The sequence below is a fragment of the Dermacentor silvarum genome, chromosome 3 (assembly GCF_013339745.2).
Source record: "Dermacentor silvarum isolate Dsil-2018 chromosome 3, BIME_Dsil_1.4, whole genome shotgun sequence".
NCBI lineage: Eukaryota > Metazoa > Arthropoda > Arachnida > Ixodida > Ixodidae > Dermacentor > Dermacentor silvarum.
This window is the reverse complement of record NC_051156.1, coordinates 219386140-219405161: the sequence shown is the minus strand read 5'-3', so window position 1 is coordinate 219405161 and position 19022 is coordinate 219386140. Positions and strand designations below refer to the sequence as shown.

At 44.6% G+C, this 19022-nt stretch overlaps 1 protein-coding gene across 1 annotated transcript in view; it reads right to left on the bottom strand.

Annotated features, from left to right (window-relative positions):
- LOC119446688 (max-binding protein MNT-like) overlaps positions 1-19022 on the bottom strand; it is a 44249-nt gene that overhangs the window by 10089 nt on the left and 15138 nt on the right. The window contains exons 4-8 of the mRNA XM_037711188.2: positions 18354-18465; positions 16035-16212; positions 14776-14895; positions 8973-9340; positions 2058-2640 (exon numbers count right to left, since the gene is read on the bottom strand). Coding sequence (XP_037567116.1) covers positions 2058-2640; positions 8973-9340; positions 14776-14895; positions 16035-16212; positions 18354-18465 — 1361 coding nt within the window. The remainder of the gene's footprint in view (positions 1-2057; positions 2641-8972; positions 9341-14775; positions 14896-16034; positions 16213-18353; positions 18466-19022) is intronic.

The window sequence follows — 19022 nt, the reverse complement described above, 5'->3', positions numbered from 1 at the left end:
TACTAATATTCATTGAAAAATACAAAAAATATTTGCTTATTCAATATACTTACTGCTTATTAAAGATTAGCAGGCTTTGTTCAGTAGGAATGCTGTGAACAGGTACTTGCTATATATGGTTGCAGCAACAATGTTCTGCGCCACGAACAAGCAGTAGTGTTTATGAAGTTTATTAAAGCAATATTCACGTAACAGATGTCGAATATTTGCATGTCATTATACATTGGTTATAGCAGTTGATATCGCTGCCATGTGGGGATGCCTGTATAATGAATGGTCCATGCCTGTATAATGAACCACAATGTGGATGAAGCAGCTAGCAACCTGGACGACAGGTCTGGTGGTTTCGATGCGTGGTGAAGTGTAATAAAAATGCTGCTACGGTTTGCAAAAAGCTTACATCTATTTTTACTGCAAAGTTATCTAATGCATTTTTCAAATAATTACCATATTAGTTTTCAATTTTTGCTGTTTCAAAAAGGTTCCCATAAATTTTAACCCTCATAATAAACCCCCTAACTTTGCTTTGATTTTTAAAGAAAAAAGTGTGTTCATTATGCGAGTATATACGGCAGTTGTAAATGCTCTGTCAGATGTTGTTTCTGCTGTCTCTGATAAGCAATAAGCATTACACCAAGTGAAAGATAAAAGAATTTCACAGTCTCATGCAATGTGCAAAGCAGTGACAACAACAGCTGTGGCACAACTGCATGCAGGAAAACTCAAGGTGTGCTGTGCAGTATCAACTGCAGTAAAAAATTTGTAGTGAAGCACAACAAATCACTGTCCTTCTGAAACATTCTATGCAGCCTGCCTATCTAACATGGCATACCATCAGCGTAAATTTAAATGCGAGCAGAAATATACTTATCAGAACACATGTTACGCACAATTACATAGGATTGCAACATGCAATCACTCCACAACCGTTTCCTAAGCGGGATGCAGTAGAAGGTGCATGCTTTCGAGCCTATTAAGCCATGGTTACAGACGCAGACGAACCTGGAAACACAACTATACACTCTAGTCCTTTTCAACTTGCTTGTTTTTGAATTTATGCTGACAGTACACTGAAATTTTGTGATAACAAAATTGCTTTTTTCATGGTTCCTACTACAGTGCACACATTTCAGATTGGATTATTTGAAAAGGAGTGGTGTCAAACTTCGCTTAGTATAAAATGTGAAATGTGCACAGCACCACTGCAGTGCAGCATAGAAAGTGTCTCTCTGCTTTTCTTCATATTAACCTGGAGATACATATATCATTCCAAAGGCCATTCCACTACATGATGTTAGCTGCTCTGGACTGTGGCTGTATTACATAATGATAACCCACAGACAAGCTAGAAACAGAATCGTGTCACTGCTATGTCCCCCCCCCGCCACTGTCAAGCACGGCTTTACTTCAATACAAATTTCGCAAGTTTCCGAGCTGCTGGAGTGTTGTATCTCTTTTAGGGCCTCTCTGCTTTTAACCGAATACTACTTATAGTGAAGATTTACTGTACTCTGATCCAAGGCCACCTTGAGCCCAAGACAAAGAAGTCAGGTGGCACAAGCCTGATGTGTGTGCATAATGTTGAGTCAACCAAAGCCAAAAAGCAGGTGGGCAATGTAAGAGCCCAAGACCAGTGCATGCGCTGAACAATGGCTGCATGGGCAACCTGCGGTAAAGTGCTCGCTGTATGCCGTCCTGCACAATTATCATTGTTATTCAAATTTCTCTGCATGCCCTGTTGGAATATTTTTTTGCAAAATGTTGTGAAATCAAGGAGGATCTGAAGGTCTGACAAATTATTTCCTCTTTCACGCATGCCTTTTATCCTACCTTGGCTAACAACACATGGAACTGAAAGCTACAAGATCTGCTTTTCTTTTTTCTTGGCTTGAAATACCAGAATAATAATTTAAAAAAAAGAAAACGGGAGTTTCTAGTACATTACAGTGGTGATGGCAATCACGCCAGCGCAGATGTAGCAGGAAAGTGCCTGTAATGCTATTCATATAAAACGTTACCATGAATCACACTAGTGCTGCTGCATAATTTGAACTCACCTGTAGAGTTGGACAGCACTGTTGCACCAGTCACGCGAGGTGTCAGGATTTGCGGCAGGCCTCGTCGTACGGTGGGTGTTGTCACCACAGTGGCTGTGGGTGGCCCAGCCACTGCCACAATGGGTTGGGGGTTCGAACCCACAGCCGCCACTGTTGCGGCCACCCCACCTTGTGGCCCACCAAGAAAGAGAGACTTTGCTGCCGTGACCAAGGTGACAGGAGCAGGGCCTGCTGCAGGTGTTGGCCGACCTACACCAGATGGTGCTGCACTGGTTGCTACGCGCACCAGTGACTTGGCTACTGTCGGCTGCGCTGCAGGCCCTGCTGCTGTAGAAGCTGCCACAGCCAAAGCCACAAGGGGACTACCACCTATACCCGGAGCAGAACCGGTACCAGGAGTGGATGCAGTTGCTGTGGGTCCACTTGCGGCTGTTGCCACACCAATCACTTTCACTGTGCCACTGGGGCTGGCCACCACTTGCACTGCACCTGCTGGGATGCTAGGTCCCATGGCAGAAGTACCACTTACAGAGGTAGGGCTTGCTGAGACAAGGCCTAGACTTGCTGGTGTTGTCACCTGCGACTGGAAATGTAGTCATAAAAAATGTACGTTCAATAACCTTCGAATGACACATGAAATCTCAAATAGTTAGGTGAGACTCCTACGTATAATAAAATCAGAGACAACTGTGCCCTGATGCTCGACTTCCCTGCATGACACATGCAATGACGGGAGCAGGCATCGTAGTTATAAAGCTGCAATAAGAGATGGCCCAAGCACTCTTATGCTAGTGCAGCCTGATAACCTAGGTACAGTAGAACCTCGTTCATACATTTTCTGAAAGAAACAGTGAGAAAAAACACACTAACCGGGAAAATGAATGACCAAAAGTCACAAAAAAGGTTGACAGACTCAACTGTAGTTGACATCTATACTCTATCTCACATGTAACTTGCACTGCCAAAGGTGGAAGGTGTACACAGGAATATCCATGCGGCAGTGGAATATAGTTCTGAAAACAACTGTCAAATTATTGGCAGGATAAGATAATTTTATGTTTGCTTGGTACATGATACGTTACAGCAATACATGACCTTTTAGACCCTTTGCACATGCATATCGTATACCACAAATTACTGTGGCAGTTACCGTCGGCAACATAATAGCCACCCTAACTGTGATTACATAGCAACATGGTCCATGCAGCCCAGACTACTCGCTTCGATCCGAATTCATGCCTGTTACTGGCTTTCTGCCCTGAGAGCAAGAAATTAAATGGTAAAATCCGTCATTGCTTAGTCTCATCTCACACTGAAGGCAAAGCATCAGGCAGGTTTCATCGCAATTATTCAGATCAGCTGTTGGTTTGACGCTGCTAGGACTAAGAGGCAGTGTCAAGCCATAAAGGTAGTTTGATATCCAGTTAGGCAGATGGTACCACAACATTAACACCGGTGATGCGCTGACAATGTGGAATGCCGTAAAGGCCAAACAGATGCCAAACAGATGATGCATCACGGGTGAACATTAAGTATTGGCTGAGGAGACTGCGAAGAAATGCTAAGAAAGCTGATGGATGAAGCGAAGCCCCGCTGCCGCGTCCATGTAAAAGCAGCTTATGATAACAACAGCAAAACATTTGTTACAAAACGCCCTCAGTGCCTTCCTCGCCTTCCCAGAGTTCCTTCATTGCACCCGTGGGGAGCGCATGCGCCCACTTCTTGCCGTCTTTGGTGCGTCAGCGTCTACGCCGTAGGAACCCTTTGGCGGAACCCTCGCCTATGCCAGAGAAAGCTATTCGCTTTAAAAGCTGCATCGCAAACAGCAGTGTTGCAACCAGAAAGCAGCATTCCAAAAGCAACTCTCTGGGCACCCAACACCACAACGCACATTCGCGCCTCTCCATTACTGCGTTTTCGCGACTGGATTGGGCCAACAAAATCTGACACATGAACGAGGATGGCAAAAAGTGCAGATTGCCAACACAGCTTTTTATTTTCTGCTAAAACTAGTGCAACTGACAACATTTGCGGCAAGTTAGGGCATTTTGACGCAGCAGGTGCAATTTCATCAAATTTCACGCTTTTGGTGGAGCTTGGCACAGAAATATGCAATTGTATCAAAATTGGCATTCCAGCTTCTTTCTTAACAAAACATCGTTTTATGCACTGATGCACAAAAGTAACTGGAATGCAAATGCATTCCTCCGCAAGGTTCGGTAATTAATATCTAGAAACTGGTGTCGTCCTGAGAGTTCGTTCCAAGTGGATCCACCTTGTGAACTCCACGCTAGAATTTGTAAATTGCAATATGGCCCATAAGGTGATTAGTTAAAAACTTAATTAGTAAATTTTTTTAAATCAGTCTATTATGCATTTCAATTTTCTTGCGAAATAATGTCCGCCTCTTCCGAGAAGACCTGCTAGAATTGTGCTATCTGCCACAGGCATATATATATATAGTGTAACTAGATTGTTCAATGGGCCAAGCGTATTCAGAAAAATGAGAAGCACAACTTTGCGGTTATCTTAGGTTTATTTACCCAACAGTTTCGGTCGGTGGACCGACCTTTTTCAAGGGATACAGGAAATTCTCGCAACAGTCTTTTTATATCTTCAGGTAGCGAAAGAAGACGAAAAAAAAAAAAAAAAAACATGAGGGAGAGAGCCAATGGCCAGAGAGATTACTTGTTGGTTCTGCATGACGCGTTCCTGTCATCATTAGCAGTGGACAGGTATTTGATAGGTCCCCCTTGCACGCGCTTTTACCTAATCGACAACGAAGCACGGCACATTCCCATCAACAGTGGCAGTGGACATGTCATTGACACGGTCGCAGTTAAGCGTGCTTTGACACACATGATTGATGAGCACGCCGGCCATTTTGAGCTGAGCGTGCAGAACAATAAATAAATAGATAAAAAATATAAAAAAGAAAAATATATAAAATAAAAAAATACAAGGGAGAGAGCTGATGGCCAGGGATATTACTTGTAGGTAACGGGGTTCTTCACGACATAACCTGTCATCATTGGCAGTGGACAGGTGCTTGATAGGGTCCCCATTATGCGTGCTTTTACACGTGAATCATCATTGGCACCGGACAGGCCTTTGACACTGTCCCCATTACAGGTGCTTTTACATGATCGACAACGATGCACGGCGCATTCCCTTCACCAGCGGCAGTGGACATTTCATTGACAAGGTCGCTGTTAGCGTATTTGACATACATGATTGACGGGCACGCCTGCCATTTTGAGCTGAATGTGGAAAAAAAGAAAGAGACTAAGACCTGGTCGTGCCAGACAAAGAAAAGGGAAAAGCACAAGAAACGCGAGAGAAGAAGAACTAAACTGCAAATATAATAACAGCGTGGCAAAATAAGCATAAAAGAGCAAGGCACAATAATGTGGGTGGTTTAGTTCGCTCCCCCACTGGAGTAGTGGGCTTTCAACATCACACACGTGTTCTGCTTGCCTATGTGGGGATTCAGTTCTTATTTAGCTAATTTAACTTATGGACAAAGAAACGAGAGGTTTCCCATGTGTTCATTTATGCCGTGCGTGATTGTTCTAAATTTGTGGATAAAATAGGACTCTCTTTGTTCCCATTCACGAGAAGAGCGGAAGCCTGACTGGAGAAGAGTCACACGTATTTTGTCAAATGAATGCTCTGGCAGACTGATATGTTTTGAAAATGGCAGATGTGGTAGTGCGCGGGTGTGAGCTCTGTGGTTATTTAGACGGAGTCTGAATGCGGTTCCAGTCTGGCCTATATACTGTTGGTCGCAGACTTCACAATGGAGCATGTAGACCACATTGGTGCTGTCACAATTTAGAGGCTCCTTAATTTTGAATGTAAAATCAGAGGAAGTAGCCTTAGCAAGACAGGTTGAAGTCATGTTCTTGCAGACCTTGCAGCGTGATTTACCTTGCAGACCTTGTTCTGGTTTACCTTGCGTGGTTTACCTTGCAGACCAGCGTGGTTTACCTTGCAGATTAACGCGTATCGCTTATAGTGCAGTTGCGGGACACGAAATACTGGTTACAGTGCGGCTGCCTGGAAGTTCGGCAGTCAACCTAGATGGCAAACGCTCCCCTCAAGCCACAAATACCATATTTACTTGAATCTAACGCGCACTTTCTTTCAATAAAACAGGTATAAAAATTGCGTGCGCTTTAGAATCGAGTACGACCCTAAATCTGCGTTACTATATAGGTGTCAGCATTTAAAAATGGCCGCCTCGCACGCGTGACGAGCCTAGCTACTCTCGAGCCTAGCTACCGTAGCTTCCTCCAGGTGCTGCAGTGCACGTGCTTAGGCAATAGTCTACCATCTGTCTTTACGTTCTCTGCGTCTGCTCTATCAGCATGAAGTACCGAGTTCATCATGATGCCGCATTTAAAAGGAAAGTGATCATGTGTGCGGAGATGGACGGAAATCGGGCCGCATCACGGGTGTTCGGGACTAGCGCAAACAGAAGGAAGGAATTTTCGCCAGCAACGCAATGCGGAACGGTTTCAGTGGATCGAAGCAGGACGTAATCTGCGACGATCCACTTCAGAGATATGATCGCCTTGGTCCTATCTTGAAAGCAATCTGCGACGGGGAAAGTACGCCGCGCGCCCGGTTTTCGCGGCTTATAGGTCGCGTTGAAGCGAGAGGCATGATAGCACGAAGGTCAATTTGCTCGCTGCACTTCGTCACTCGAGCGTTTTGACAGATCGTTTCCGCAGTCAACGAGCAAGATGTGTTCATGTTTGCTTGTGCGCGCGTGACACCGTGCTTGGTAATTTATTTAGTAAGTGAATACGGAACTTACATCACGGTGACAGCAACGGCAGAAATGCGCCTGGAGTGTCCATTATTGCAATAAAATAGTTGTTTTGGTTATAGTGCGGTACCGCTTATTGTGTGGATATTCGCGACTCTGGCGACTTACGTTATAAGCGGTCTACACTGTATAGGCCATTGATGTTAAAGGAATGCACTGGTTGAGATGAGTAATAGCCACACGAACATTAGCTTAATTATTGCTCTCATGATCGACGAATACTATTTTTCGTGTGAAGCTTTTCACTGGTCACAGGCGACGTGCATTTTTGTGCGCCAGCCGCAGCCCCAGATCCTTCGGCACAGGAACAGAACAGCCGAAACAAACTTTCTGAAATCAAATTCAAGCATGTCGGCACAAAATTTTATGTGTATAAGACGTACCCAATATTCTGCATTTTCGTGTGTTGTCAAATGATTTCAATTGTCGCCGGTGGCCGACGTGATCGCTGCAAGCAGGCATCCCTCAAGCGATCGCTTTCGCTATCACGTACGTGCAATTTTGCATTTTGCATCCGACACGTCCTGTGCCAAGTCGCGTGAAATCTCGCACAAGTGATCGTATTCCCAAATGCAACTATATATTTTCAAGCTGGCAACGCAGACAAAGGCCGACTACGCTGAGCGCGTGCCGCCCACACTGGTTGCTGCCATGCTGGTAACATATTTACATTTATCCCGCGGCCAGTGCTGTCCCGGCGTTCGATTTTGCAAACTTCGGGCAGCTTCGGGTTGTCTTGGGATCCCAAACCACGTGACTTCCTATCAGGACCGGAACTAGCTGGCTGCCGTCTGGCTGCCAGCGGGCTGCCAGAACTCTGAAAATCGAAGAGGCCCACTGGCGGAGTCGCCATGATCGCGACGACAGCTGCCGTGATTTTGTTCGCAGCGGTTGCGGCAAACAGTAGTTTCGTTTTGACTCAGTGCGTCCGTCGGCTGCACGTCGACAGTGGCTGTGGTTGCGGCAAACAATAGTTTCGTTTTCACTCGGTGCGCACCAAGCTGACGAGGATGAAGAACAATGTCTACATTGCAATGGGTGGCAACCTGGCGAAAAAATAATCGGGTGTGCGTGCGGTAGTGCTAAGGGGGTCTCAGATGACGCGTGTCGCGGCCGTGCTGTGAAAGAAGTCGCAAGGCATTCACTGCTGCGAGCGCTTATCAGTTACGAGATGATGAGAATTGCAGCTTTCACACTGCCTTTGTGCAAAATAGAAATATGATTCTGCTGCTTCATTCAGTAAATAAAAGCATGTTGACGTAGGAAGCATTTGTTTTCTTCCTACCCGCTGATAATTCAACATTCGGTTAATTCGGACATTTTTTCGGTCCCGTGAAATCCAGGATTTACTATAGCAGTGCCATTCTTAAACGCCGACAGCCGCAACTTGTCATACGCGATCAGAGTGCGCAGGAAGCAGAGTTAAACAGTTGAATGAGTCAACACAATCAGCAGCCGGGTGTACCTCTTCGCCATTATAGTTTTCTCAGAACAGCTCTGTTTTTTTTTGTTTTTGTTTTTTCATGCAACCTGGATATAACAATTATTGGTTATAACAATGGAATATTTGTGGCACTTGAATATTGTTACAAGTGGGTTCGACTGTATACTCATTATCACGGGGCTTGTCTTGTGCGGCTGCTCTAACATAAAAACATTGCATTGGCCGACGTCATATTTATAAGTGGTGGAGATGGGGGCTTGAGCGCTACGTGAGCACTATATACTATATATATTTCACTGAACACACAAATGCAAGCCTTTCAACTGTATTCTGCAAAGTTCATCACAATATGGTTATAATGCTTCAAGATAATCTAAAGGTCGCAGGACAAAGACTGCACAAGTGAAACGGCGCTCGTATTTTTGGGTGACCAATAGAAAAAAAGAAGGAAAACTACTTTTCTCTTATTCAATATTGCGGATAGAATTTGACAACTGGCAAAGAGCTACAGCAATTTATGTGATGCCACCTCCAGGTTGTCATCACGGAAACAAGACCAAGAACAAAACGCTTTTGTACGGCTGTTGGTGCAATTTATTCAACATTGCAATAACACATGGAAACGCAACCTACACACCTGTTGCTGTGAAACCAGGCTGGCCAAACTGGTGCTCGTGGCCAGAGGGGTAGCTGGGGTCACAACCATCTTGCTGCTGTTAGCCATCGACAGCATCGGTGTTGCCATAGGGGTTATGCCTTTCCCTGGCGACGCCCTGGGTGCAGTGACCCGGCCACCAGTGACCACCACAGGGGTAGCACCACAGCTGCTATTGGTCGCAATGTGGCCAGTCGAGGAGGTGAACACAGTGGCGATGTTGGTGGTAATGTTGTTGACAGCACTGTTACTGCTGATATTGACAATGCTGGTATTTGCAGCACCATTTAGCGTGTCAATCAACTTGTGGTTTGTGGGAAAAATGGGAGGCTTGCCATTTTCAGAGTTACCTGCAAATGGAAAACACATTATATAGGTAGTATAAAGATTGAGCCTTGCCAAAAAAAAGGGGGGGGGGGGAGGGGGGGGAGGAGGGGATGAAAAGAAAAACTGAAAAGATAGAAAAGGGATGGAAAAAAAAGGAGCTAGCTCCTAGACAGTGCTCATGGTACCTCTTTTCATCAGAGCACAGGCTCTAAGCATCTGACAAGAATGAATGAACATAAGGCGATGCCAGCTGGAGCACATACAGCGTTGTACTATCTGTGCATATGAAGAGAATCAACAAAGCAATTTAATTTTCAGATGCAGTCAAACCCCGAGATAACGAAGTTGTACTTGCAGCGAAAAACTTTGTTATTTCAAGAATTTCATTATATCGAGGTTTCGTTAATTCGATACAACTAAGATGGGGAAACAAAAGTAATTACTGTACATCACGACTTTCGTTAAACAGAGGTTCGGTCTATCGACGTTTGACTGTATAAAGTAAAGGCACACACTCCTGCTCAATTAGCCCAAATGAACCCAGACTTACTGGTTAAGGTTATTACAGACACTGTCAACCATTTTCACTTGGATAGCAGGGCTGTTTGGTCTCAATAGGCTTTTGCTGGACAGACCTGACATGGCACGCTGTGCCTTCTGTTAATTATACCTTGATGGGATCGACGTAATTAAATGAATTATTTGGTGGGTCGAATTAAAAGAAGAGGCAGAAACATCCAAAGCGTTTCATTAGGCAGTGCTTACCTGATTCTAATGTTTTCTAATGTGCCCCAAAATATGAAGTACACCAAGTTCTTACGTGTCTGTAGTAGAAAACAATGTGCAATCACACTAAATGCATGCCTGATTCTATAACACGTAAAGTTAGCATGCCTCTGATTCTGGCAATAAGAAATGTGATCAACTCTGCAGTTTTTACCTTCAAAGAATGAAAATGCATTTGCACATAATGCCTATCATCGTCAATCTCTGACAGCTTTTTATCACTATGTTTCACGACAGGGAGACCTTTCTTGCAGTCCACTGAGTTTACATTCCGCATTTCTCAAACCACTCCACCAGACACAACCGCAAATGGGATATTGGCCTACTTCTGGATTAACCAGTTCATCAGTTCACCTAGCAACGCATACAAGTTTCCAGAACATGTAAAACACATGACACGATGCTGTTTTCACTAGCTTAGCATGGAAAATAACTGTCTTTGAATGAACTCCCATAATTTAAGCCAAAATGCCATAATTCAGCGACGGCCGCCAGCCGTCGCTGAATGCATGCCAATAAAATGTTTGTACGCGTGGCTCATCAGTGATCGGTCCCAAGATAAAGCATAAGGGTTGGATTGACGGCTCTCGAAGGGGGGGGGGGAGGTGAATTTCGTCGGCACGCGTACCCAACACGATCTGTATGCCTATCAGTGGTTATCGGCCCGATCTTCTCACATGCTTTTGCACTTTACAAAACACACTCTGCTTATGTTGCCGTTTCTTCCGTCCACATCGCTTTATCATTTCGAACGGTCCTGTCGACCTCTACGAATTTTTTACCAACAGAGGCACCCCTGTCGGTGCCACTCTGCTACAGTCGAATCTCGATAATTCGAACGCGAAAGAGCCCGAAAATTTGTTCGAATTAAAAGAAGGACTTATTCTTGAAGTATTCGTGCACAATGCCCAAACGGTGCAAGTCGTGAAATAGTGCGGCGCGCAAGCACACAGCAAGGGAGGACCATGAAACAAACTGCCCACGCCGGCCAACGCTCGCTTCCCGATAACGGCACAAAACGAAACTTCAGGGAGCGGGCTAAGCTGGCGCCGGGTCAGCGACGGGTGCGCGCGAAGTCTGTCGAAGGTGAGGGAGGAGGGCGAGAGGGAATCGGATTTGACTTCGGCAACTCCGGCGCTTCAGTAGCAGTGGTGGCTCCCCTCGCCCTCCCTCGTAACTCACTCACTTCCAACTGTCTATGTACGCACCCACTCCCTGAAGTTTTGTTTTCTGCCGTTATCGGGAAGCGAGTGTTGGTCGGACTGGGCTTCGGCTGCTGCTTCCCTCTGCGCCGCAGCCGCAGCTTTCAATGTCAACACGCAACCGGAAAATAGAGGAAGCAGAAAGGAGAAGGGTTCACTGCCATTTTCTCCACATGGCTGAGACGTAGGCATGTACATGCGTGTTCCAGGGTGACGCAGAAACGGCGACCTTGCCTTTTGAAAGAGAGTGAAATTTCCTCCACATTTTCTTTTTTTTCGCGAGCTGCCTTGAGGGGTCTCCTGAGCTTTTGCTCTATGGCAGTGTCGGAGCAATGCTGGTCGGTGGCGTCGCCACGTGATTTGGCGCACTGCTGAGAGCATTGTCGGAGCATGGTATGTTCGAATTAATCGTCACAAATGATTATGCGTTCGAATTACCAGGCGTTTTTGCCCATTAGAATACAATAAAAGCTCGTTAATTCTAATTCCGTGGGGATACTATGAAAATTCAAATTATACAAAATTCGAACTAATCGGTCGGTTAAGGCGCGTATATAGTCCCGACATAGCGTGAGCGTGCGCGAGCAAGTACTACATCATGTTGGCGAGAACAACTCTTTAGTTCGACGCACTGGTGCAGCCAATGTAACCGGACTCGCCCAATGCAGTCCGACGTCGAGATGGCTCTTGCTCCATCCGCACGTTCTTCGCGCCGTCTGCGCCAACCCACAATACATTGCGCGACGAAAAAAGGTGCCCCCACCGCTTCGCCGATGGTCACACATAGCCATTCAAAGTGGCGCACAGGTTGGGGATCGTTCTGCGCATGCTCCGAAGAGAGCGGCCGACGGAGCGCGCGTCTAAGTTTAGAGGGGACGGCATTTCGGCTGGCGCAGCGCAAGTGGCGTAGCCTGACTGGCCACAAGCGATGCTCGCCCACGCGCCGAGAACATTGGACGCCTTGATTCGCTGGCGCAGCACAAGCAGCATAGCATAGCATAGCTTTCAGTGTGAATAAGCAGGATGCGTTACATATTGCTTTCAATACATTGTTGTACAGACCGCAGAGGCTACTTCGAATTATCCAATATTTCAAATTAATGAGTTTTGCTACTAACGAGCTTTTACTGTACACATAACTTTGACGAGACCACAGCGTCAGTTCAAATAAACTGGAAGTTCGAATTAAGCATGTTCGAATTAATGAGATTCGATTGTAATTGCAGTGTTCGGGTGCTGTGTGATCACAGCATCGGGCCAATGTAGAGGAGCGCTTGCAGTGACAAAGTCTACTACCACGTCCCGTTCGCAGCGCTCCTTTTGCACCGAAAACAAAGTGAAACGTTCGCTTGAGCTGCATCGAGCACGAGGGGCTCCGCGGTGCACACGACATGTGGCACTGTGCGGTTCTCTACACCGAATATAATATTCGAAAAATCACAAAGCAGATATTCGATTTGCGAATCGAATTATTTGAACGTTCACTATTCGATTTGATTCTGTGATAATTGATATTCGCACACCCCTAAAAATAACATGTTTGACGCATTCACTGTCCCTAAGCACACTCAAGATGGTAATTGCAGCCATTGCGGTCACCATTTTGGGTCAGGTGCGTGCGTGCCAGTGAAAGCCAATTTTATGATCAAAATAACAAAAGTTTTGTGCCATATAAATGCACGGATACTGACCGAGACCTCTGGTTGTGATCAAATTAAGTGGAGTCTATAAGCCCTTTCAGCCCTGAATTTTTTTTAACATTCAGAATGTTTTTTCATCGTTTTGTATTCATTTACTACTGCTTAAGAAACCCCAAAATAATTATTATATTCAAAGTACCACATCAGTATGAGATATGGCGTCATGTCCTATATATATAGGACACCAGGGCTTAGTGGTTGTAGAAAGCAATTCGAAGTATTTCGAAGTTGCATATTATTCTCAGCAGTACCACAGATTTAAGTGTAGAAAAATTTGCATGATCGCAATATTACAGTGGTTCTTGTGCGTCAAAGGTTTCAAAAATAATCTTCGTGCTCGTTATACACGGCTCATCATTACACTTGAACGGCCTCTATCTACTTGATAGTCGCTTTGTCGGATCTATTCTCGTCATAGATGGCCAATTCTTCTACTGCACAGAAATTACCACTCCCCAAGCCTGTAAAAGCAAACTTATATACCGCTTTTCATTGTCATCGTCTTCTACCTCCGACACGCAGACGTCCTTCATCATTGCACTTGAATGGCCTCCATCTACTTGATAGTTGCTTTATCGGATGTATTTTTGTCATAGATGACCAAATCTTCTGCTATTGTGCAGCAATTACTGCTCCCCAAGCGTGCAAAAGCAAACCGTGAGTAGCGCCCACCGACGCCGCAAACCTTATAGGTCGGCGCTCTCGCTGCAAAACACGACAAAAATAAAGTTGGCCGGCGCTTGCTCGATGCGTAAGCAATGGCACGCGCTACTCCGTTCTGAAAGCCTGCTGCGATGGTCCTCTTGTTCTGGCGCTCCGCTGCAACCCCTCGCTTGTTGTTGTTGCCTCGGTACTGGACATCTGTATCCTGGTTTTCATCGTCATCGCCTTCTACCTCCAATAAGCACACTTACTTTATCATTGCACTTGAATGACCTCCATCTACTTGATAGTTGCTTTGTACGATGTATCTTCGCAATAGACGGCGAATTATTCATCTGCTGTACAGCAATTACTGCTACCTTAGCCTGCAAAAGCAAACTGTATTTCCTGCTTTTCATCGTCATCGTCTTCTACCTCAAACACGCACACTTCCTATAGTGGAGCAAACTTATTTGCGTCCTTGATACACGGACATTTGACTATATAAGTCCCCTTACCCCTGAATACAGCATTTCAAGCTGACTTAGCGCCTCTGGAATAACAGCACAAGAAATCGGAAGCTGTTACAAGCAATAGCGTCTTCACTGTACATTTCACTCATGTAGTGCCTATGACAACCACTGAGCCCTGGTGTCCTATATTTAGGACACGCAGATTATGGCGTGCTGTGGGCTATGCGCAAATAATAGGCAGAACTTCCCGATATAAATACACCCCTAAGTATATCAGAAACAACACACAAAATTATGATCGCTACCGAGACAACATTTATTGAGTAAAATATTATCAAAAGACGTGGATACTGCTGCAGTTGTGTTTCTTGCCTTCCGCCATTTTGATTTCACCTCTAGGGCTTTCTGAGGAAGACAAGGATGAAGAAACTGTCGCGTATACTGGCGGAGGTGTATGGAGAATAGCTCAAATTCTTTTTTTTTTTTTTCAGTATGGTAACCGTTTGCGTCACAATTTAGAGCAATTTCTCTTTGTGTCCTTTTTATAGGACACTAGGGCGGAAAGGGTTAACCGAAGTCTACCGTACAAAGAAAGGTGTAAAAGAAAAAAGAAAAAAATAAGAGCACACATGGCTCCAGATGACTGCATACCCACCTGCTACGTCACATAGAAAAGATAGCGCTGGCTTGGGTGAGCTGGCGGGGGACACCGACGGCGGCTGAAGACGAGGTTTCTCATCCAGGTCCTCATCCAAGTCGCTGTAGTTGCCACACTCTGCATTTCAAACAGAAGACACCCTGTGCTTACCAAGGTGGCACCGTGCCATGCCTTCAAGATTTTTCACTTCCCCACGCTTAAAAAAAGTACTATTGAAATCAAATTCTATGGGCACCTTGCCTCGCTTGTGGGGATGCGCAACTCTGACGCGTCCCCTGATGTTGTTTTCCCTGCATGGCTCCCGTCTCCTGTAATCCGGCTTCGCCGCGTGGCTTTACGGCGGCAAAGGTCGGTGTGGTTGTGGCGTATCACGAGAGATGGCGCGACTGTTGCGCTGCTAATGCCACCTAACGGCGGGGTTACTTGGGCGCAAAAGGAAGAAGGCGCTTCCTCTTCGAAGTGGAGTTGATGAGCGATGCGGACGTTCCGCGCATGCACCACCGTTCGCATGACCGTACACGTGAACGATTAGGCGTTGGTGTCTAGCATGCGAGCGAACATATTCGCTCGCTACCCGGTCGCGGTGAGTCGGACTTATTGATTTATCGCTCGCCCATGCAATTGTTCTATGTGTAGTAATTCGGCTAGCATGTATTAGTGTATGAAAGGTGCAATAAATGCCCTTTTGATTGTTTCCCCTACTGTGTTGTCGTTCCTTTGTCCCAAGAGCACATGTGAGTCGCCACAGCAGTGGTAGGGAACATCTCAACACATTTACGTTTGTCATCACTGCAGTTAATGGAGCAAATGTGGGTGAATTTCTCATGTAATGCTGCACAATTGCAGTACGCTGTAATTAATATTCCGTCTAACTGTGGCTACTGTGCCTATGTCACCATGGTAGAACAGGCACTGCCTATTCCAAGATAATGTGGCCAAAAGTGACTCCTCTTACCACAATAGACGTAAAGCTTTTAGTTTCACTACAATAGTCAACACAGCAGGTTCATGCAAGAGCTCTCCCTGCTACTAAGTTCTGCTATTGTGGTCCCGTAAACAACACATCAGGTCTTGGTTCACATAGCTGTCTTTTGCCCCATCCCATCACTACCAAGGCTTCGGTTTTTATCAAGGGAGAGATCTACTTGAAAGTATGAGATGCATTTTTGTGCAAAAAATGACAAACTACATTTATGCTTCAAGAAGGATTAGATGAATCCTTCGAGAGCTGTGAGACATGATAAGGAGTAGCATACCAGAGGCAGTTGTGGTAGTCTCATTGTCCTTCTCGGGCAGCAGGGCACTCATGTCGAGGTAGTCAAGCTGCAAGGACAGGTCCTTCTTGAGTGTGGCCAGCCGCTGCTGTGCTGCTATCTTTTCTCGAGCCAGGCGTTCCATCTCGTGCTCATACTCCCGCTCACGCCGCTTCAGGCTCTGCACATGCAGAAATTCCAACACATCAGCTTTTCCAGCAACAGGTTCCAGGCACCCATGAATGTACATCACTCGAGTTATCCACTAGTGAGAAAGTTGAAGTTAAGGCCACGGCTCGCTCAATTTAACTGTATGGCCTTTAACAGTTTACATTTCACATGTTGGGGCATGAACAGAATCAGAGAGAACATCTTCAAAATATGTCACTAGACAGATTGGCATGTGCTCATGCACCTACAGTCCTACACCATAGAGATTCACTCATATTGCACACGATACACAAGAATCCTTTTGGCGAATTGTCATGTTTAGATGCTACTTTGGGTTATGAAATCATGAAGACAAACTGAAAATTGGACCAGTTGGCATATGTCTGCATTTGTGACCAAAGGATGGAGAAAGAAAAAGTACAAAAACACACAAACACATGCTGCTGCCTGCACTTATCAGATTTTTCTTTGCCTGCTCATCCCTTGCACATGAAGCATCATGAATTTTCCTGTGAGGTGAACGAAACAATAGATGGTGAACTTAAAGCTCTCCTGCGAGAGCAGGAGGCACAGACACAATAATTGAACTACAAATAAGCCCCCCCAACTGCTATTGCATAAAAAGTTTGAAACACTCTGTTGCTATGTAGGAATTATTTATTAACGAGACCTGTGAGGCTCGAGTTTTTGTTAGTCACAACCATACAAAGAAATAGAAAACAACACAGGAAGCGTAGGAGAAATTATTGCTTAATTGAAATGAAGAAAAAAACACAGTAAAGGGAAATGAAAGTGGATGAAAAGATAACTCGCCACAGTAACCAAAGTTTAAGTGCATTGCTTCCAGCTAGCAGGCATGAGGTTGTCAGAGCAGTTGCGACTTCACCAAACATTGTGTGGGCGGGGGGCGCATGCACCAAGTACAGCCATTGCACGTGTTCAAGCACACTCAACAAACATTTTACACACTACCAATGCTACCAGAACTGAAATGGTTATTTTATATTGTTATTGAAAGAGACTCGGAAAGCGGAAAGAACTATCATGTTTTGAAAAATGGATGATGAACTCAGCTATAGATACACACAATGTGAAAGCACCTTTCAACACTTGGTACTGCTTGCTGCTTATAAGCCATCATCCCAAGGTTACGCATTTAAACAATGGATGATGAACTCAGCTATAGATCAAAACAATGTGAAAGCAGCGTTCAACACTTGGTACTGCTTGCTGCTTATAAGCCATCATCCCAAGGTTACGCATTTAAACAATGCTGTTCCAATCAAACAGTTGTAGTTTGACTGTATAAAAACTGTATTTGACTGTATAAAACTTCTCTACCAATTATACAATGACATGTTACAAATTGGCCAAAACACGCTCATCGAACGTGTAACCTGACACACTAAATGTTCTTACCACCCCGAAAAAATTGCCGAGTACTCATGCGAAACAAAAACTTTAAAAACCCCATTCCTTCGTCGTACTATCTCCGACAGAAACGTACTGCCTGCAGATGTGGTTACGAGTCCAACGAATGATGTATTTTTGAAAGCACTTAGAAGTATTGAACTGTGAACTTTCTGCTAATACTTCTTCACATGGCATCCAGTAAAATATATTACTACAAAGCTTCGTGTTCTTCCAAATGTTTTTGCATTACTTAATTTGATCATTCTTATTTGTAATACTATTGTTGTTCATACTTGCAATTTTATTTTACCTACATAGTTTAATCAATATTATTACAGCAATTAGCACTTTTCAGGCTTTGTGTCGTAAAAATTGTACTCAAATGTGTGATCAGCATTTTTCAAAGATTGTATTTTAAAACTTGTGCTGCTCTTTCTTTCTTGTATTTAACATGTATATTCCTCACAGTGTACGTGATGGCAAATTCTTCTATTCTTATGCTTGTACTGGATTTTCACATATGTTCTGTTGTGCAACCTCTCTTTTTTTTTTTTTAGCACTACTTTGAATTATATTTAATACCCACTCCTGCCTAAGACCGAACCTGAACTACAGGCCGGCAGTACTTAAACGAATAATAATTTGCTTCACTGTTAAAACATTGCACTTCGATTACCCCAGTTCACAAGACTGACATCCTTGTTTGTCAGTCAAAAACAGAGTTGAGTCGAGGTTCACCTGTATGTAGCGCAGGGCACCCCTGAGAATGGTCAAGTTGGACGTTTTCCGATCATCCATGTTTGGAAGCTGTCTTTTCAGTGTTTCAAAGCACTCCTTCAGGTGGGCTCTCCTGCGAGGAAAGAGGAAGCATCTAAATTGCAAAGCTTGCAAGCTAAATAACATGAATACACAGCTGTGAACACTGTGAAGGTAATAAAATGACAGGACACAATATGCCACAAAAGAATACAAGCATTAGTCTGTTACAGCCTCTTAAATCTTCAAACCAAATTGGCATGCCAAGCATGTGACAGCTCTGTTCCAAACATAATTACGAAATATAGATGCAGGAACACTAACACAGGACATCTGCTTCCGCTAATGCATACAACGCTGTAGTGGAAGCTTATTGTAGCCAGATACTGTCTATGTAAAAAATGGCTAAACATTAAAAACTCCTAATAAGAGGATTTTAATATATCTTAAAGAGGAAGTAGGCAAAACTACTGCACTGCACCAACTCATCTAAAAGACTCACCACCAAAATTTGTTAAATAATTTTTATGCCTTTTGCGTCATTGCACTCGCAACGGCTAAATGTACACTAGCTGCACAAACATAAACACTGGTGTTCAACTGCATTTCACCTGCTGGAAAATGGCAAATTTGAAAGGATGCATGATAATT